The 22577-nt window shown below is 41.6% G+C and overlaps 1 protein-coding gene across 2 annotated transcripts in view; it reads right to left on the minus strand.

Moving 5' to 3' along the window:
* Positions 1-6205: 6205 nt before the first annotated feature.
* LOC115122321 (FYVE and coiled-coil domain-containing protein 1-like) overlaps positions 6206-22577 on the minus strand; it is a 62154-nt gene continuing 45782 nt past the window's right edge. For both annotated transcript variants that reach the window (XM_065009604.1, XM_065009605.1), the window contains exons 13-18: positions 20710-20939; positions 18824-18977; positions 13927-14019; positions 13470-13680; positions 9121-9230; positions 6206-8753 (exon numbers count right to left, since the gene is read on the minus strand). In XM_065009604.1, coding sequence (XP_064865676.1) covers positions 8681-8753; positions 9121-9230; positions 13470-13680; positions 13927-14019; positions 18824-18977; positions 20710-20939 — 871 coding nt within the window. In that variant the 3' untranslated portion in view covers positions 6206-8680. The remainder of the gene's footprint in view (positions 8754-9120; positions 9231-13469; positions 13681-13926; positions 14020-18823; positions 18978-20709; positions 20940-22577) is intronic.

Genomic DNA, 22577 nt, shown 5'->3' on the forward strand with positions numbered 1-22577 from the left:
CAGGTCTCCCGAGTGGTGCAGTGGTCTAAGACACTGCATCTCAGTGCTAGAGGCCTTACTATAGACACCCTAGTTCAATTCCAGGCTGTATCACAACTGGATGTGATTGGGAGTCCCATAGGGCGGCGCACAATTTGGCCGGTGTAGGTCGTCATTGTAAATAAGATTTTGTTCTTAACTGACTTGCCTAGTTAAATATAGATCAAATAATTTTTGGGTAACAATTAAGTATCTTACTGTAAATGTTTTCAATTAAAATGGTCAAAAAGAAACAAAAATTGCTTCGTAGAAAAAATGTATTTCTTAAGAAAGAATTTTGCTAGGACTGTTTGGAAGTGGTCTGAGCGGGGAGGGGAAAACTGAAAACTAGCTGTTATTGGCAGAGAGGTTTGGAACTCTTTTTCTTATTGGTCTACTAACTCATTTACTGGTGATGTCACCAGGCAGGCCAAAACTCCATCTCACCAAAACAGGCTAACATTTCAGGTGGTCTTTTCCAACAGGTCTTACACTAACAGAGCATTATCATTATTTTCACAATTCCACAGAGGAAATATACACTGAGTATCCAAAACATTAAGAACACCTGCTCTTTCCATGACATAGACTGACCAGGTGAATCCAGGTGAAAGCTATGATCCCTTATTGATGTCACTTGTTAAATCCACTTCAATCAGTGTAGATGAAGGGGAGGAGACAGGTTAAAGAAGGATTTTTAAGCATTGAGACAATTGTGACATGGATTGTGTATGAGTGCCATTCCGAGGGTGAATGGGCAAGACTAAATATTTAAGTGTCTTTGAACGGGGTATGGTAGTATGGTCAGGCCAACGCTGCTTTCCCCCCACACTCAACAGTTTCCTGTGTGTATCAAGAATGGTCCACCACCCAAAGAACATCCAGCCAACTTGACACAACTGTGGGAAACATTGGAGTAAAAATAGAGAGAGAGAGAGAGATATATATAGAGAGAGAGAGAGCGATACATTAGCGGAGAGAGAGAGAGGATTTGAGTTATTATGCTTAGAGAGGAAGCACACACACTTCAATGCAATATGTTTATTCCATACTAGGCTACTACCTCTGGCTGTGCAACAGTGTAGACTACAGTAGGGATCCCTATGTACAGCCTGCACCTCCATTGAGGAGAAAGTGGGTTCTCTAAAGCACTAAACTCGAGCAGAGTATATACAGTATAGATACAATTGTTGGGGAGAGGTAAGATAGACAGATGTGTGTGTGTTCCTGCAATTCTACAGATGTTTCCATGGGGCAGAGAGGTACTGTAGCACCATTTGGAACATAGCCATAGAGATGGACAAATAAGAGAGCTCTCTTGACATATAACTGCAGACGGTAAATCAAACGTTCCACTCTCGCCAAATCTGTGATTGTAGAGTGAGGGGGGGGGGGGGGGGGAGTGAGAGAATGAAAGAACGAAAGTAGGAAAGAGAGAGAGAGATGTATAGTCTCCAGAACATGAATTAATGTGTGACAGAGAGAGCGAGAGAGAGAGAGAATGGGAGAGGGTGAACAGATAAACAGAGAGACCCATATTATAATTATTATTGTTGTTGTTATTATTATCAGTGTTTAGAATTCTTTCTCGTTATGCTGCATTTAGAGGTCTTGGGTCATCGGAATGGAATAAGGTAAGAGACGCTTAGTTTGGCTTAGTTTGGTAATCACTCTGTTGTTGTCACCACCAAGCTTAGTTAGGTAATCACTCTGTTGTTGTCACCACCAAGCTTAGTTAGGTAATCACACTGTTGTCACCACCAAGCTTAGTTTGGTAATCACACTGTTGTTGTCACCACCAAGGTTAGTTTGGTAATCACTCTGTTGTTGTCACCACCAAGCTTAGTTTGGTAATCACACTGCTGTTGTCACCACCAAACTTAGTTTGGTAATCACTCTGTTGTCACCACCAAGCTTAGTTTGGTAATCACACTGTTGTTGTCACCACCAAGGTTAGTTTGGTAATCACTCTGTTGTTGTCACCACCAAGCTTAGTTTGGTAATCACACTGTTGTTGTCACCACCAAGCTTAGTTTGGTAATCACACTGTTGTCACCACCAAGCTTAGTTTGGTAATCACACTGTTGTTGTCACCACCAAGCTTAGTTAGGTAATCACTCTGTTGTCACCACCAAGCTTAGTTAGGTAATCACACTGTTGTCACCACCAAGCTTAGTTAGGTAATCACTCTGTTGTCACCACCAAGCTTAGTTAGGTAATCACTCTGTCACCACCAAGCTTATTTAGGCAATCACTCTGTTGTCACCACCAAGCTTAGTTTGGTAATCACACTGTTGTTGTCACCACCAAGCTTAGTTAGGTAATCACTCTGTTGTTGTCACCACCAAGCTTAGTTAGGTAATCGCTCTGTTGTCACCACCCAGCTTAGTTTGGTAATCACTTTGTTGTCACCACCAAGCTTAGTTAGGTAATCACTCTGTTGTTGTCACCACCAAGCTTAGTTAGGTAATCACTCTGTTGTCACCACCAAGCTTAGTTTGGTAATCACTCTGTTGTCACCACCAAGCTTCGTTAGGTAATCACTCTGTTGTCACAACCAAGCTTAGTTAGGTAATCACTCTGTTGTTGTCACCACCAAGCTTAGTTAGGTAATCACTCTGTTGTTGTCACCACCAAGCTTAGTTTGGTAATCACTCTGTTGTCACCACCAAGCTTAGTTTGTAATCACTCTGTTGTTGTCACCACCAAGCTTCGTTAGGTAATCACTCTGTTGTCACCTCCAAGTTTAGTTAGGTAATCACTCTGTCCATTATTATCCTGGACACACACACTGTCATACTGTTAGCTTGAGACAGGAATACAAAACAGCTGGTAAAACACCCATCCAATGGTTTTAATTTGGCAGATGTCACATACATAAACCTTTGGAGATAAAGTATGTTCATTGGTAACCAGACTCTAATGGCTAGTGGAATCAGTCATAACCCTCCAAGCTGAACATAGAGTATTTGCTTGGCTATTTTTAGCGCTGGTCCATGTCGTTAGTGTGAGCTCCTAATCAAGGTTGTTAATGAGCATGGAGAAACTCACACTAACGTCGTGGACCAGATATAGGTTATTAGGTGTCTCTGCAAAAGTGAATGGGCCAAGAACACCATTTCATTTTCACTGATCACATTTCATTTTCACTGATGACATTTAATTTTGACGGAGACAACATCACCCTTGGCTCTAGTTAAATCAGAGCACCGTATGCCTAGCCTGGTCCCATCTGTTTGTGCTCTTGCAAACGACATAGCTGTCATTGAGAAGCTGAACACGACATTGTCATTGGCATGACAAGGAGTTGGCATAATAGCACAAACAGACTGGCCCCGGGGCTACCATAGGCCCACCCATGTGGAGGAAGAGGAAAGCCAACACGGTCATATATGACCAGTATATTCCAACAACAATTCAGTACAAACCTAGCCTGGTGGTCCAAGATCTAATTGTGTTGTCTTGTCAACTACTAGGCTATATGGTCATTGTCATTGCCACACATCAGCCATAGGAGTCTGCAAACAGATCTGGGACCACCAGGCTAACACAAATCCTACTTTTATATGGGAACACACAGTCTACTTTTAATTTCATGATTGAGATACAGTTAATTTAATAGCCTGGCTACACTTCAAAATGTGGATATAGGGTGACTGCCTTGTGGCACAAACAACATTCATTAATAAATCACATCATTACTCTGCAGATACCACGTAGTCCCATGTGATTAACATTAACCTTGAAGAATAACTTTAATTATAATTTCCCTATGGAGGGGAGGAGCAGGGCTTATTAGAAGACAATCAGTGTCAGCACAAACTCATTCATTATGGGGCTTTCGTGCCATGGATTTAATTACACCAATGAAAGACCCCTCCACACTCACACAAACACGCAAACGCACGCAAAACACATGTACAGACACACACTTCAAATTTGATATAGCTATCTCCTTGCAGTCTTTCAAATGTATTATAATGGGCTCCTCACGCTCTAGCGACTCCTTGTGGTGGGCCGGTTGCCTCAGGCTGACTTCGGTCATCAGTTGAACAGTGTTTCCTTCGACACATTGGTGCAGCTGGTTTCCGGGTTAAGCGAGTGGGTTTTAAGAGGTGCGGGTTTGGCGGATCACGTTTCAGAGGCTGCATGACTCGACCTTCACCTCTCCCAAGCCGTTGGGGAGTTGCAGCGGTGAGACAAGATCGTAACCACAAAATTGGGTAGGAAAAGGGGGTAAAAAAAAATATATATAAAAATAATATATATATTTTTTATACACAGCTACATCGAAGTGTGATATTTCAAAAAATAAAATAAAGGGATGCATGAAAGTGTACACTGAGTGTGGTGGACCATCCTTGATACACACTGGAAATTGTTGAGCATGAAAAACCCAGCAGTGTTGCAGTTCTTGACACAAAGCTGTGAGCATGGCACCTACTACCATAACCTGTTCAAAGGCACTTAAATATTGTCTTGCCCATTCACCCTCTGAATGGCACACATACACAATCCATGTTACAATTGTCTCAAGGCTTAAAAAATCCTTCTTTAACCTGTGTCCTCCCCTTCATCTACACTCATTGAAGTGGGTTTAACAATGGACATCAATCAGGGATCATAGCATTCACCTAAATTCTGCTGGTCAGTTTATATCATTGAAGGAGCAGGTGTTCTTAATGTTTTGTACACAGCGTATTTCTTCATCATACACGTGACATTTTAAGCTATCCAAAACATGTAGGCGATAACCTATTCTGTATACATGCGTGTACCCTAATTGTCAATGCTTCGGCAGTTGTTTACACTTTTAGAGTCTAATGCATGCACAATACGGTCCTCAACATCTGTGTACAGTAAGTCATATTGTGGAAGAAAGCACTTCAAATACTTACAGATGGAGCCAAAGACGTCACGAAAATAATCCAATAGAGAAGGACACGCATTTTGAGTGTTCGATGCTGTTTGAATGCGTCAGATCAACTCAGCAAACCGTCCACTCTCACTGAACTGCCGTCTATTTAATTAAGTCTCCAATGACATGCGCTGAAGAAGGTAGCGGAAAACCTATCTCCCCACCACAGTGAGAGATGCATCTAAAACCATCTCTCCGCTGCGTCGGAGCCTGCGCGTGCCACCGGCCGTCTACACTACAAAGTCACATTACTGAATCTAGAATCTGTCTGAAATTTGATTATCACAACTAACACTACCCATGTAAACTTTTATTGTGGGTTTACTGCGCCTTATGTGCGTTAAACCCAGTGTCCGATTGTATTCCAGTCATTTCTTGTGCATCATTGGACATTTCTGTAAGCATGTGTGGGGTGTAATTAGGGTCATTTCCACTTTGGACAGATCACCTGTAGACTGGAATGTATACAGTTGATTTTCCTCTTTATTTTAATATTAGAAATCAATACATACATTAACATTAAAGCACAATGCGCACTTGATTCACTAATGGCCTGGTAGCTCCGGCGCACACATCAATGCACATTTTCGCCTCATATTGTTGTCACGGCTGCCTCCAAGCTGCGTGGATACGATTGTCTATGATTCCATGAAGGTAGGGGTACCGGCGCGCCAAGTCTAGTTCCAAACGGCTCCTTAATAGCATCTACTCCCAAGCCATAAAACTGCTGAACAATTAATCAAATGCCCCCCCCCCCCCCCGCCTGGAACCCCAAAAAGCGCTTTGCCTGGATTGAGTGTTGCCTTGTTAATGTCCAAAAGCGGAAGTCAAGGGTGATATGATCCATCACTATCTGTTCTACGTTTGTCGTGTCTAGACATGGTATTGAAATGAGTCTCTTATAAGTCCACTGTGTCTGCATTGTGACCAGAGTTCCTGGTGCCACCCTGTAAGAAAATTATTTAACAGATATTCTTTTAACATAAAATGTTTTTTTAATTTTTTTTACGACAATTATTGATGCCATAAGTCAATGATACCTGTCAATGGAGAAGATACAATGGATCCTCTGTAGGTGGTAAGGAAGATCTGATCACAATGCATATCTTAATTGAATACTTCTGTCTAAAACTGTGAGCCCAATCAGAATGTGGACAAGATGCATGTTATACCCAGTGCATGTTAGCACCAGATACCAGCACCAGATATAAACAGGGCTAAAGACTTCCAACCTGGAACAGGTGTGGGGAGTTAGGAGGAGGAAGAGAGTGACATCATTAACAAACTTTATTTTTAAGTTGAACTGTACATGTTTTTACATCATAGTGAATGCATAGATCAAGAACAGGGTCATGTGGATTTCACTGAAGTCACATGATGCTGGTGGCAAACTTGAAAGCCCTCAGTTTGTTAATTTAAAAAAGATAGGATATCTTTCCCTGCACAATCTATTTTACAAACACCAGAAAATACTATCAAAATACTATTCCTTGTGACATTGTAAATCATTATTATTGCTAAATTCCATCCAAAAGTGCAAAACTGTAGAGAAAATATGAGGCTTTGTATACAAATTGCACACATGTAGACCACTTATAAAATACAAAAGAAAAGCTCCCAATAAAAATGGAAAACAGTTCTCTGTAAAAGCAGCATTCGATGTAGCTACTGAGCCCCATTGGTGTAGGTAGGGTGAAGTTGCCCCTAGAATCTGATCTTGGGTCAGTGTTGAAATTTTCCTCACTAAGGGTTAAGGTTATGACTGGTGGAGGGGAAGCTCATCCTAGATCTGTACTAAAGGAAAATTCACCCCAGAGCTGGCTTCATTAGTGAAGAACATTGGTCGCCTCCTTGACTGATGGTATGACTGAGATGTCATTCCTTATTGCTTTCAGATACTATAATACATACAAAGGAAAATATCAACACTTAGGATCCTTACAAGAACAAAAAAAACAGAGGTCCTATTTATACACGGTATCTAAAATGTATGGCTATAACAAAATTCTAAAATCCCTTATAACGAAACATAACAAAATCATATTCCTATGATGGTATATAATCTATAGGCCTGCTGTTATGCTCAATCCAGATTTTATCCAAAGAGACCTTACAGAAACATAAGCTTGCCATGGTACACTACACTATGCCTTGGGGTGCTCAGGGAGGATAGCCTAAACACAAAAGAGTATAAGCCCTGGGCACAGCAGTGTATTCTCAAAGATGCGGACTATAGCAAGAACTGGCTATGCAAAACACGTGTAAATCCACACTTGGAAAATCGTAATTTTTTATCTTTAAAGTGCAGTTTTATATGTGTCTTTTGTAATTAAAACATAATTCAAAACTATTTTGAAGGGGAGCTTATCTCCTATAGGCAAAAGTTGGCACTTGCTTTGTCAGTAAGTGACATTGAGCTTATAGGTCACAGTAATAGATCATGTTAGTTGATAGTGTGCTGTATAATATAACCTTGAAGCAATACAACCAAATTATTATGTTGCAGTTATCTTAATGAAATTATCATTAAACATTCTTTTGCATCAAAACCATTTAAAATTGATTTCTTAAAAACTATCCTTTTGGGATATAAATGCTCCCCACGTGCTTTTTACATTAGAATAAATATTGCAGTCTTTCATTTGAAATCTTGGAGCTATGGAAAAACTTGAGGAAAGCCTATTAACGGTCGAAGAGAGTTCCTCTATAGTGTATAACCCATGAGTCTGAGTTCAATTCGTTTAAACAGAAGGATTCAAAAGCTCCCACAGACACAAGAAATTGGTAGCAAAGCTTTCAATCTCGTGTATTACTTAGTGCCCATTTCCCCCCCACACAATTATCTTCCCTTCAGCCTGGCAGCATTTGAGGATGACACAAAGTAACTGCCTCCTCCTAAACATAATGTAGTCTGGCTGGACTTGTTTTATTAACATTATTCATGTTTTTGTAGCATGAAAAAGATGCTATTTTGTCCAGTATTGTCCTCTGTATTGTGTGATTACAATGTGAGCAGTTGCTCAATAAATGTCATCTTACTTGTGGACACTGTGTTAGTCCATGATAGAAAACAATCATAGCTAATAACATTGTATAAATGTGTGCACAATAACCTCTCTATCTCTCAAGACCATGTAGTAAACTCATAAGGCTACCCTTTTAACTCTTCACCTGTGGTTAAGTTTTGAATTCCTGGTTTTCCTACAGATGTAGGATCTAAATTTGGACCCAGTTTGCTACAGCAGGAAAATAATCCTGCAGCAACAGAAAATGTGGATTATAATTAATGGGCATTTTTTTAATGTTTTGATAGATTTTTGTAAGGGAAAATCAAGTCTGAAATATAAAAGTGGAAATAACAAACTTTAGAAGTCTCTTTAAGCCTCAAATAAACAACAGGTTTTATATTTCATGAAAGTTCTCCTGCAAGAGGGTAATCAAATCAAGACCCTACATCTGTACGTTTGTTTCACCACATACTCTATGTGAAGAGTCCATTAGGTCAAAACAACCACCATGTCTGTAGGGTGTTTGTGCTCTAACTAAAACATGACCAACACACTCAAAACATAAAAACATTAGTGTTAAAAATATAGGGATCCAACAATTTTTTTATATTTTTATATATATATAAAAGAGCAAAACCAAACATAAAATAGTGTACTTGGTGGGGCATCCAGAAACAAATACGCATTTGAAAAAAAACTATAACCTTCACCCTGCGTAAGTATCCATTATCCAGGCTTAGAAGTCACTCCCATCGTATATAATCGTCTTCTCGATTGTCAAGTGGTAGAGGACTTTCTTTGAGATGAACCTGTCAGGGTTGTAGTGAAGAAATAGAACAATATAACATTTTGCAACAAAAATGAAACCCTCACAAGCAACTTCTTTAGTACTGCAGTGCTTCAGAGAGCTGTGTCATCCTTCACCACAAGGGCACATGGGAACTGGAGACTGACTTGATGCTAGCGATAGATGTTCTACAGAAGCACACTGCTATGAGAAGGTGGGTTTCAGTGTGGTCAAGGGTTTGAAGTGGTTACGGTTAAGAACGTGACTGTTTTGCCTACCGTTCGCTGAGAAGGGATAACGTTCTGCTCTACACAAGCACACGGAGAGGTAAAGAGTGTCGCCTGACCACAAGGGTCATTCTAATAATAAAGGTGTGTGGTGTCTCATACCTTGAGAAGGAGTTGTCAAAGATGAGAGTGTAGAGACCAGGGTTCCTGACTTTCAGCTGGCCTTGGATGGTCTCTTTGTGAGAGTTACAGCGAGTCAGAGGAATCAGCACCTGAGATGAGAACACGAGAATAAGTCAATGGATTCCTAGCTTATAACACTCAGTGATAATATTGTCGATGTGGAGCCGTTTATATTTGAGATATTAAAGCTCATGTTCAAAAAGAGGCCCCAATCTTCAGTCTTGTTGTAATCTGATAGGTTAATTGAATTGGGAATTGGGAAGTGGGGGAGCCCTTCTTTTAGGTGACCATTCAAAACCAAAAGTTATTTTATTGAGAGTTTTAGCCCCCGCCCTCTCCTGTCCCCATGGAAACCTCTTTCTCAAAGCTAAGAATCCGGACCACGTTCTGCTCGTGTTATTTTACACACACAATGTAGCTACTTCTCCCCGTCCGTTTACGTTTCAGTCTTTACTCAACCTCTTCTCAACCATGATGATGTAGCCTCTCTCTCTACTTCTAAACAGCTGAAATAAAAACCTCGTGACGATTTAAACGAACATTCCCACAAATATTTATTGTCAGTTGTAACATATATTGCAGTTCCACAAGCAGAACGCGATCCCTAACACATTGCATTGGAGCAAAAACAATCAGTGTTTTCTGTGATGATTTGGATCATCTTTGTAGTTGCTGCCATATTGTAGCCACTAGCCACCAGCCACTAGCCTGAGTTCCTGAAAAACAGAATGTAACTCCCTGCTTGAGTTTTAACCCTTCTATCAAATCAAACATAATGCAACGTAATGAGCGTTACAGCAAAAAAACATAAATAAAAAACAATGACAATTAGAAAATATTTATTACACAACAAACATAAGAGGATAAAACAAACATAAGAATAACAATAAAAACTGAAAGACTAAAGAACACCCTTTTTTTAACCGTTAAGTTAGTTAAAAACTTCTTAGGGCTGAAATCCGTTAACGGGATGATATGACAACAGCCAGTGAAAGTGCAGGGCGCCAAATTCAAAACAACAGAAATCTCATAATTAAAATTCCTCAAACATACATGTATTTTATACCATTTTAAAGGTAATCTGGTTGTTAATCCCACCGCAGTGTCCGATTTCAAATGTGCTTTACAGCAAAAGCACCACAAACAATTATGTTAGGTCACCACCAAGCCACAATAAACACAGCCATTTTTCCAGCCAAAGATAGCAGTCACAAAAAACACAAACAGAGATAAAATTAATCACTAACTTTTGATGATCTTCATCAGATGACACTCATAGGACTTCATGTTACACAATACATGTGTTTTGTTTGATAAAAAATCTGAGTTTACATTGGCACATTACGTTCAATTCTAGGCTGTCTCCACCGGCTCACAATTGACCCAGCGTCGTATGGGTTAGGGGAGGGTCTGGCAGACCGGGATGTCCTTGTCCCATCGTGCTCTAGCGACTCCTGTGGTGGGATGAGTGCATGCACACTGACACGGTTGCCAGGTGTACGTGTTTCCTACGACAAGAATTTCGAAGGTGTCCAGTTGTGTCAAGAAGCAGAGTGGCTTGGCGGGGTCGTGTTTCGAAGGACACATGGCTCTCGACCTTCACCTCTCCCTAGTCCGTACGGGAGTTGCAGCGATGGGACAAGACTGTAACTACCAATTGGATATCACAAAATTGGGGGTATAAAATAATAATAATAATAAAGTTCACTGATGTCATGTTTTGACCTCTTATTTTTCAGAGTTCCCAGCTGTCTTGAAAGCACCATAAAACTCATGGTAGGCTACCCTTCGCCAGCTCTTATCAGTGCATTAAAACCTGCATTAAAACCAAATACTGATCCAGGTTGGATGTGACAGCAGAGATGAGGTGCTCACTGTCGACCACGCCCCCTGACTTTGAGAAGCTCTGACGCGACATGCATCAAGCACACCCATCTCATTAGTGGTGGTGAGATAAAATAGATTACTAACAGACTAATTTGCGATTGACTGTCATATCCCCACAATAAAAGTATGGATCATGAGTTGAGAAGACAATCAGAAATACTGTTAGAATGTTTTTCAATTTTCTGTCATAGCCCCAATTTTTTTTACATTGACTGTTAATTACATACTTTTTTTCAAATGGGTGGGGTCTCGAAAATGTTCAGATGTCAAAATGGGGTGGTAGTCCCAAAAGGTTTAGGAACCCATGCTTTAAAGGGTTCCCTTTCACCTGTTACCATGGTTATGCTTTTTGCTTTTCATAATTGTTTCCATTAGAAGCATTTACATTTAGGCCTGTCCATAGTAGAGGTTGACCGATTATGATTTTTCAACACCAATACCGATTATTGGAGGACCAAAAATCTGACAGTTTTTATATATATTTGTAATAATGACAATTACAACAATACTGAAGGAACAATGAACACTTATTTGAACTTAATACAGTATAATACAGAAATAAAATCTATTTAGTCTCAAATAAATAATGAAACATGTTCAATTTGGTTTACATAATGGAAAAACACAGGAGAAGAAAGTAAAAGTGGAATATGTGCCATGTAAAAAAAGCTAACGTTTTAAGTTCCTTGCTCAGAACATGAGAACATATGAAAGCTGGAGGTTCAATATTCCCAGTTAAGAAGTTTTAGGTTGTAGTTATTGGAATTACGATGCCTCGACTATTTCTCTCTATACCATTTGTATTTCATATACCTATGACTATTGGATGTTCTAATAGGCACTTTAGTATTGCCAGCATTAGCTCCGGAGTTGATAGGGTTGAAGTTATAAACCGCGTGTGAATCAAGCATTGCTAAGAGCTGTCGGCAAACGCAGTAAAGTTTGAATGAATGCTTATGAGCCTGCTGCCGCCTACCCCCGCTCAGTCAGACTGCTCTATCAAATATCAAATCATAGACTTAATTATAATATAATAAACACAGAAATACAAGCCTTTGGTCATTAATATGGTCAAATCTGGAAACTATCATTTCGAAAAACGTTTATTCTTTCAGTGAAATACAGAACCGTTATCGAACGGGTGACAACTCTAAGTCCAAATATTTCTGTTACATTGCACAACCTTCAATATTATGCCATAATTACGTAAAATTCTGGCAAATTAGTTCACAACGAGCCAGGCGGCCCAAATTGTTGCATATACCCTGACTCTGCGTGCAATGAACGCAAGAGAAGTAACCCAATTTCCCTAGTTTAATATTGCCTGCTAACATGAATTTATTTTAACTAAATATGCAGATTTAAAAAAAAAATACTTCTTTGTAATGATTTTTAAAAAGGCATTGATGCTTATGGTTAGGTGCATTCGTGCAACGATTGTGCTTTTTTTCGCGAATGCGCTTTTATTAAATAATCCCCCGTTTGGCGAAGTAGGCTGTGGTTCGATGATAAATTAACAGGCACCGCATTGATTATATGCAACACAGGACCAGCTAGATAAACTAGTAGTAATCATTAACAATGTGTAGTTAACTAGTGATTATGTGAAGATTGATTGTTTTTTATAAGATAAGTTTAATGCTAGCTAGCAACTTACCTTGGCTCCTTGCTGCACTCGCGTAACAGGTGGTCAGCCTGCCACGCAGTTTCCTCATGGAATGCAATGTAATCAGTCATAATCGGCGCCCAAAAATGTCGATTACCAATTGTTATGAAAACTTGAAATCAGCCCTGCCTATTAATCGGTCGACCTCTAGTCCATAGTTAATTCCCTGGAGTGCAATGGACTACCTGAGCTGCACCAGGCTGCTTGCTCTACTTTAGGTGAAAGGTCAATAAAGAGTTCTGTTCTCAGCAGGGGAGCCCTCTCATTTACACTGCTCTCGGGTGAAGCTTCCCCTAGGTACAGATTTAGAATAATCTTTCCGTTCCCAATCCAGAATTTAAACATTAGTTTGGGAAATGCAAAACTGACCAAAGATCAGCGTCTAGTTGCAACATCATCCTACACTATTTAGACTCAAAGAGGGTTATTATTTGCTACTGGGATAATCTGCAGCAACAGTCCTCCTAATCACGGCCCTGGAGAGCATCAGGCCCAGCACTAACACAGTATGTATCAAGCGTCTCCCAGTAGGAATGCTGATTTAGGATCAGTTTTGCCTTTTAGATCATAATGAACAAGCTTACATGGACAGGGGGGACCTGATCCTAGATCAGCACTCCTACTATGAGACACTTGATATATACAGCCCCTGATTCAACTCATCTTAGTCTTGATGACTGCACAAAATCCTGCTTGTACCTCCAATTGCTCTTTAGGTCCAGGGTTAGTGACTGACCACTGGTCTATGAGCAGAGCTGGTCCATAGTGGTCCTACCTTGGACTGTTCCACCGGGACGTCGGTGGTCTCACGGTATACCACGCTGAAAGAGATGCTCTTGGGCTCCGAGGAGAACACCCAGCTCACGGTAGGCCCACAATCGACCACGGCAATGTTGATCACGCTGTAGCAACTGGACTTGACAAAGAGCTCTCGGGAGCCATCGCCAAACTGAGAGATGTCTTCGATGCTGAGAGGGACAACCAGCCTGCAAACACAACCAGATAGCAGAGGAAGAGTAGGCATTGATTTGACTGAGATTACAACTTGAGTTTTCACACACTATACAGTGGCAGTCTTGGCCAGGATTTGGTTTCGTGATCAGGGTAGGTATTGTGGAAAAAGGAAGTACTGGCAGAGGAAGCTGTAACGGTAGTGCTTTTATTTCCAACATACATGTGTGTGTGATTGTGTGTGTGCAATTGTGTCTGTGCGCGCAAGGTTCTAGACTCACGTGACTTCTCCAGACTTGAGAAGGGTGATCTCTGTGTCCTGCACAGTGGGTACATTCTCTTCCGGGTCGTCTGGGGACACTGCTCCTGTGCCTCTGCAGGTCGTGGGTCATATTACAAAAGACGGTGTTGATTTACCACAAAGCTCCTCATAACCACATACAGTGCCTTGCGAAAGTATTCGGCCCCCTTGAACTTTGCGACCTTTTGCCACATTTCAGGCTTCAAACATAAAGATTTAAAAAATATATATATATATTTCACCTTTATTTAACCAGGTAGGCAAGTTGAGAACAAGTTCTCATTTACAATTACGACCTGGCCAAGATAAAGCAAAGCAGTTCGACAGGTACAACGACACAGAGTTACACATGGAGTAAAACAAACATACAGTCAATAATACAGTATAAACAAGTCTATATACAATGTGAGCAAATTTTACATTTACATTTAAGTCATTTAGCAGACGCTCTTATCCAGAGCGACTTACAAATTGGTGCTTTCACCTTATGACATCCAGTGGAACAGCCACTTTACAATAGTGCATCTAGGTCTTTTAAGGGGGGAGAAGGGATTACTTTATTACTTTTTTTCAAATGAGGTGAGAAGGAGGTAAAGGCAAAAAGGCCATGGTGGCAAAGTAAATACAATATAGCACAATAAAACACTGGAATGGTAGTTTTGCAATGGAAGAATGTGCAAAGTAGAAAAATAATGGGGTGCAAAGGAGCAAAATAAATTAATTAATTAAATACAGTTGGGAAAGAGGTAGTTGTTTGGGCTAAATTATAGGTGGGCTATGTACAGGTGCAGTAATCTGTAAGATGCTCTGACAGTTGGTGCTTAAAGCTAGTGAGGGATATAAAACTGTATTTTTTTGTGAAGAATCAACAACAAGTGGGACACAATCATGAAGTGGAACGACATTTATTGGATATTTCAAACTTTTTTAACAAATCATAAACTGAAAAATTGGGCGTGCAAAATTATTCAGCCCCTTTACTTTCAGTGCAGCAAACTCTCTCCAGAAGTTCAGTGAGGATCTCTGAATGATCCAATGTTGACCTAAATGACTAATGATGATAAATACAATCCACCTGTGTGTAATCAAGTCTCCGTATAAATGCACCTGCACTGTGATAGTCTCAGAGGTCCGTTAAAAGCGCAGAGAGCATCATGAAGAACAAGGAACACACCAGGCAGGTCCGAGATACTGTTGTGAAGAAGTTTAAAGCCGGATTTGGATACAAAAAGATTTCCCAAGCTTTAAACATCCCAAGGAGCACTGTGCAAGCGATAATATTGAAATGGAAGGAGTATCAGACCACTGCAAATCTACCAAGACATGGCCGTCCCTCTAAACTTTCAGCTCATACAAGGAGAAGACTGATCAGAGATGCAGCCAAGAGGCCCATGATCAATCTGGATGAACTGCAGAGATCTACAGCTGAGGTGAGAGACTCTGTCCATAGGACAACAATCAGTCGTATATTGCACAAATCTGGCCTTTATGGAAGAGTGGCAATAAGAAAGCCATTTCTTAAAGATATCCATCAAAAGTGTCGTTTAAAGTTTGCCACAAGCCACCTGGGAGACACACCAAACATGTGGAAGAAGGTGCTCTGGTCAGATGAAACCAAAATTGAACTTTTTGGCAACAATGCAAAACGTTATGTTTGGCGTAAAAGCAACACAGTGCATCACCCTGAACACACCATCCCCACTGTCAAACATGGTGGTGGCAGCATCATGGTTTGGGCCTGCTTTTCTTCAGCAGGGACAGGGAAGATGGTTAAAATTGATGGGAAGATGGATGGAGCCAAATACAGGACCATTCTGGAAGAAAACCTGATGGAGTCTGCAAAAGACCTGAGACTGGGACGGAGATTTTGTCTTCCAACAAGACAATGATCCAAAACATAAAGCAAAATCTACAATGGAATGGTTCAAAAATAAACATATCCAGGTGTTAGAATGGCCAAGTCAAAGTCCAGACCTGAATCCAATCGAGAATCTGTGGAAAGAACTGAAAACTGCTGTTCACAAATGCTCTCCATCCAACCTCACTGAGCTCGAGCTGTTTTGCAAGGAGGAATGGGAAAAAAAATTCAGTCTCTCAATGTGCAAAACTGATAGAGACATACCCCAAGCGACTTACAGCTGTAATCTCAGCAAAAGGTGGCGCTACAAAGTATTAACTTAAGGGGGCCGAATAATTTTGCACGCCCAATTTTTCAGTTTTTGATTTGTTAAAAAGTTTGAAATATCCAATAAATGTCGCTCCACTTCATGATTGTGTCCCACTTGTTGTTGATTCTTCACAAAAAATACAGTTTTATATCTTTATGTTTGAAGCCTGAAATGTGGCAAAAGGTCGCAAAGTTCAAGGGGGCCGAATACTTTCGCAAGGCACTGTACAGTGGGGAAAAAAAGTTTTTAGTCAGCCACCAATTGTGCAAGTTCTCCCACTTAAAAAGATGAGAGATGCCTGTAATTTTCATCATAGGTACGCTTCAACTATGACAGACAAAATGAGAAGAAAAAAAATCCAGAAAATCACATTGTAGGATTTTTAATGAATTTATTTGCAAATTATGGTGGAAAATAAGTATTTGGTCAATTACAAAAAGTTTATCTCAATACTTTGTTATATACCCTTTGTTGGCAATGACAGAGGTCAAACGTTTTCTGTAAGTCTTCAAAAGGTTTTCACACACTGTTGCTGGTATTTTGGCCCATTCCTCCATGCAGATCTCCTCTAGAGCAGTGATGTTTTGGGGCTGTTGCTGGGCAACACGGACTTTCAACTCCCTCCAAAGATTTTCTATGGGTTTGAGATCTGGAGACTGGCTAGGCCACTCCAGGACCTTGAAATGCTTCTTACGAAGCCACTCCTTCATTGCCCGGGCGGTGTGTTTGGGATCATTGTCATGCTGAAAGACCTATTCACGTTTCATCTTCAATGCCCTTGCTGATGGAAGGAGGTTTTCACTCAAAATCTCACGATACATGGCCCCATTCATTCTTTCCTTTACACGGATCAGTCATCCTGGTCCCTTTGCAGAAAAACAGCCTGAAAGCATGATGTTTCCACCCCCATGCTTCACAGTAGGTATGGTGTTCTTTGGATGCAACTCAGCATTCTTTGTCCTCCAAACACGACGAGTTGAGTTTTTACCAAAAACGCATATTTTGGTTTCATCTAATCATATGACATTCTCCCAATCTTCTTCTGGATCATCCAAATGCTCTCTAGCAAACTTCAGATGGGCCTGGAGTCACTCAAATACATGGCCCCATTCATTCATTCTTTCCTTTACACGGATCAGTCGTCCTGGTCCCTTTGCAGAAAAACAGCCCCAAAGCATGATGTTTCCACCCCCATGCTTCACAGTAGGTATGGTGCTCTTTGGATGCAACTCAGCATTCTTTGTCCTCCCAACACGACGAGTTGAGTTTTTACCACCGTTCTTGTGATCATTTTTAGCCCACGGGGTGAGATCTTGCATGGAGCCCCAGATCGAGGGAGATTATCAATGGTCTTGTATATCTTCCATTTCCTAATAATTGCTCCCATAGTTGATTTCTTCAAACCAAGCTGCTTACCTATTGCAGATTCAGTCTTCCAAGCAGTGTAACCTGGCCCAGTGTAACCTGGCCCAGTACAGCTAGGCTTGGCTCAGCTTGGCTCCAGAGTAACCTGGCCCAGTACAGCTAGGCTTGGTTCAGCTTGGCTCCAGTGTAACCTGGCCCAGTACAGCTAGGGCTTGGGTCCAGTGTAACCTGGCCCAGTACTGCTAGGGCTTGGCTCCAGTGTAACCTGGCCCAGTACAGCTAGGCTTGGCTCCAGTGTAACCTGGCCCAGTACAGCTAGGCTTGGGTCCAGTGTAACCTGGCCCAGTACAGCTAGGCTTGGGTCCAGTGTAACCTGGCCCAGTACAGCTAGGGCTTGGGTCCAGTGTAACCTGGCCCAGTACAGCTAGGGCTTGGGTCCAGTGTAACCTGGCCCAGTACAGCTAGGCTTGGGTCCAGTGTAACCTGGCCCAGTACAGCTAGGCTTGGGTTCAGTGTAACCTGGCCCAGTACAGCTAGGCTTGGGTCCAGTGTAACCTGGCCCAGTACAGCTAGGCTTGGGTCCAGTGTAACCTGGCCCAGTACAGCTAGGCTTGGGTCCAGTGTAACCTGGCCCAGTACAGCTAGGGCTTGGGTCCGTAGGGGGATCGACTAGATCACCAGAAGGATACAAAGTGAAAGTAAAGCTCTTTATTTCGAAGGTTTCTCAGATGATTGAGAAACCTGTAAAGGGAGTGACTTATTGATGGCTACGGTGAGTCACAAATCTATTTTTTGGAATGATCTTGGGTGACATCGCTCACTTTGTTCATGGTGTGTTTTTTGATTACGACACCCCTCACAGACAAGGGTCCAATCAAGCCGAAGCAATATCTGAGATTAGAATATTCTCCAGAACGGGAGACGATGATATAAGAAATCACACTTATAAATGTGGATGTCTTAAATCGCACCTCTGGATGCATAAACTTACAGTCATGTTCTCTCCCATTGTTTACACCTGGGGTTCTCCTTGGTCTGCTCATGCCTTCCATTTACAATCATTTCAGCAGCAGGTGTTCATAAATGGAAGGCAGCAGAATGTGTGAAGGTCACACTGAACTTTTTGTCTTTCAGAGATTTGAGAGAGAGTTTGTCATATGACTTTGACATGACTGTTTGAGAGAGAGTTTGTCATGACTGGACACTTGGACTGTGAATGCTGTGTTTGTATGTGTACGTACACATTTGTGTGTGTGTGTGTGGATGTGTACATACACATTTGTGTGTGTGCGCGCGGGCGTGTTTTATTTGGTTAGGTATCTGTCCACGTCTGGTTGCACTCACATGTCTAGCGCCCCCAGTGGCCGCGCATCCTGTTCTCCCTCCAGTGAACCGCCTGTTGTTTGGGACAGTGAGTCGCTGTCGTAGGTCCCGTTCACTTCCTCCTGCGTGATGATGTCATAGGCCGCGTCATCAGACTTGGCGCTGGGGTCCGACACTGCACAGGACGTCAAAACCAGTCATGTACCTGTAACACTTTACTGTAGCCTCTTATGTATACATTCATAAAGCCTTCATAAGAGCTACATAAGACATGACAGGAAGTCAAACCTATGCCTATTCCAATACCAGACAGTCATACACGTTTTACACAGAGAAAAGCCATTGTTAAGATAACATTGTGTGTTTAACAGACTGTGATCACCAAGGCTTTTCTCTGGATGTACTTTACCAGCCTGTCTACTATCCTCAGAGGTAGACGCAGTGTTGCCAACTCATTTTCAGGGTAAGTTGCTAGAGACAGGTTGATTTGTAATGACGTAAAACTGCGTCATTACATAGAATACACAATAACGTCACTCAAATTGACTGGCCATCTCTGCAAAAAAATATGATTTGACATTTGTTCAGGTACAGACTCCCACTCTTTTCTGTACTTCTGGCTGTACAATTTTGATTGAGACATGTTGATTGATGTTGTAAGTTATGTTCAAGATCAAACATTAGTGACCAACTATAATCATTGGGTTTGGCTCATCGAACCCGTACTACTGTTGCCGCAGTCAGCCAACAATGATTTGCAATTTGCTGAAATTGCTGCTGGCCTGCTGCTGCCTGGGCACGAGCTGAGCGCCTGCTGCTGACATCACTCACAATGCACTTTTGCAGCCAGGCACATGTGTTGTGACTGACTGTGTGACAGAGAAAATCGCTTTTGTGTGATTTAGATGGAAAATGCGTGCATTTTAACATTTGAGTCACCTTTCAAAAGTTGCTAAAAGTTCCAAATACATTTTTTAAAGTAGCTAAATTTGTTGCTAGGTGCTGTTTGAAAAAAAAGTTGCCAGGGTAGTCTGAAAAGTTGCTAAATCTAGCAACGAAATTGCTAAGTTGGCATCACTGGGTAGACGTATATCCTATATGTTCAAGCACTTCTCTTTTTATATGGGCATAATCATAGAATTACATATAAAATCCCTATTAATTTAATAGGGTCTTTATGGGCCTAATAGTGAAGATATGTTGTTTAACTTTGAAAATGTATTAGCCTACCTTTTAATGTGGCATAAACACAACAAGTCATGATGTTTTTATCCGATTGTCAAACAATTACTCCAAAAGGCTTGCCTGACGACTCAAACTGAATTATTCCGCTGCATTATGTTCACTAGATACTTTAGTTCACTAGATACTTTAGTTCACTAGATACTTTAGTTCACTAGATACTTTAGTTCACTAGATACTTTTTGTGGCGACTTCAAAATGAGGGGTGTTGTACAAAACAAAACAAGAGTATTGGGACAAATTCACTTATATGTGTATTAAAGTTGTCAAACGTTTAGTCTTTTAGTCCCATATTCCCAGCAGACAAGGACCTCATCAAGCTTGTGACTCTACGAACTTGTTGGATGCATTTGTTGTTTGTTTTGGTTGTGTTTCATATTATTTTGTGCCCAATAGCAATGAATGGAAAATAATGTATTGTCATTTTGGAGTCACTTTTATTGTAAATACGAATATAATATGTTTCTGAACACTTCTACATCAATGCGGATGCTACCATGATTATGGATAGTCCTGAATGAATCATGAATAATGATGAGTTACAGAGGCACAAATATCATACCCCCCCAAAAAATGCTAACCTCCCCTGTTATTGTAATGGTGAGAGATTAGCATGTCTTGGGGGGTATGATATTTGTGCGTTTGCATATGTGTGTACATCTCACCTTTAACCCTGGGAGTGGGTTTGTAGGGGGCTGGTTCGGGGGGTGAGTGAGGACCAAAACTGGGGGGAGGTGGCTGGGTATCGGAGGGGCTCAGCTCACCCTCGGTGAACCTCTCCACCACGGCGCTGTGCTGGGAGTAACACTCCCTGCAGCAACGCTCCTTCTTCCCACTGTGCTTGGTCATCACAAAGTTGTTACTACAGTAGTAGCAGAAGACACGTCCACACAGCCTGAAACAAGAAGAGTGTACTGTAGTATTAGAACACTGTGGAACATTCACCCAAAACCTGAAACCTCTCAGATGTTCTCATTTTCTGGAAACTATTGTACAACAGTTAAATAGAGCGGAGCACCTTTTCTCTCAACATCAATTCAAGAGTTACATTCAAATTACCAGTCAGACCGAAGTCTGTGGAAGCCACGATACAAACAAAACAAAGTCACTGACTCTCTGACGTGTCCAGTCAGCTCTAAAAGCAATAGAAGCACTACCATTACAGCTTCCTCTGCCAATACCTCAATTACCTCGACACCGTGCACCTGCATAATGCCTCTGTACCGGTACCCCTGTATATAGCCTCCACATTGACTCTGTACCGGCCCCCTGTATATAGCCTCCACATTGACTCTGTATCGGTACCCCCTGTATATAGCCTCCACATTGACTCTGTACCGTAACACCCTGTATATAGCCTCCACATTGACTCTGTACCGTAACACCCTGTATATAGCCTCCACATTGACTCTGTATCGGTACCCCCTGTATATAGCCTCCACATTGACTCTGTACTGGTACCCCCTGTATATAGCCTCCACATTGACTCTGTATCGGTACCCCATGTATATAGCCTCCACATTGACTCTGTACCGGTACCCCCTGTATATAGCCTCCACATTGACTCTGTATCGGTACCCCATGTATATAGCCTCCACATTGACTCTGTACCGGTACCCCTGTATATAGCCTCCACATTGACTCTGTATCGGTACCCCATGTATATAGCCTCCACATTGACTCTGTACTGGTACCCCCTGTATATAGCCTCCACATTGACTCTGTATCGGTACCCCATGTATATAGCCTCCACATTGACTCTGTACTGGTACCCCCTGTATATAGCCTCCACATTGACTCTGTATCGGTACCCCCTGTATATAGCCTCCACATTGACTCTGTACCGTAACACCCTGTATATAGCCTCCACATTGACTCTGTACCGTAACACCCTGTATATAGCCTCCACATTGACTCTGTATCGGTACCCCCTGTATATAGCCTCCACATTGACTCTGTACTGGTACCCCCTGTATATAGCCTCCACATTGACTCTGTATCGGTACCCCATGTATATAGCCTCCACATTGACTCTGTACCAGTACCCCCTGTATATAGCCTCCACATTGACTCTGTATCGGTACCCCCTGTATATAGCCTCCACATTGACTCTGTACCGGTACCCCATGTATATAGCCTCCACATTGACTCTGTACCAGTACCCCCTGTATATAGCCTCCACATTGACTCTGTACCGTAACACCCTGTATATAGCCTCCACATTGACTCTGTACCAGTACCCCCTGTATATAGCCTCCACATTGACTCTGTACCGGTACCCCCTGTATATAGCCTCCACATTGACTCTGTACCATAACACCCTGTATATAGCCTCCACATTGACTCTGTACCGGTACCCCCTGTATATAGCCTCCACATTGACTCTGTACTGGTAACCCCTGTATATAGCCTCCACATTGCATCTGTACTGGTACCCCCTGTATATAGCATCCACATTGACTCTGTACTGGTACCCCCTGTATATAGCATCCACATTGACTCTGTACCGGTACCCCCTGTATATAGCCTCCAC

The sequence above is a fragment of the Oncorhynchus nerka genome, linkage group LG25 (genome assembly GCF_034236695.1).
Source record: "Oncorhynchus nerka isolate Pitt River linkage group LG25, Oner_Uvic_2.0, whole genome shotgun sequence".
In the NCBI taxonomy this organism is placed as follows: Eukaryota; Metazoa; Chordata; class Actinopteri; order Salmoniformes; family Salmonidae; genus Oncorhynchus; species Oncorhynchus nerka.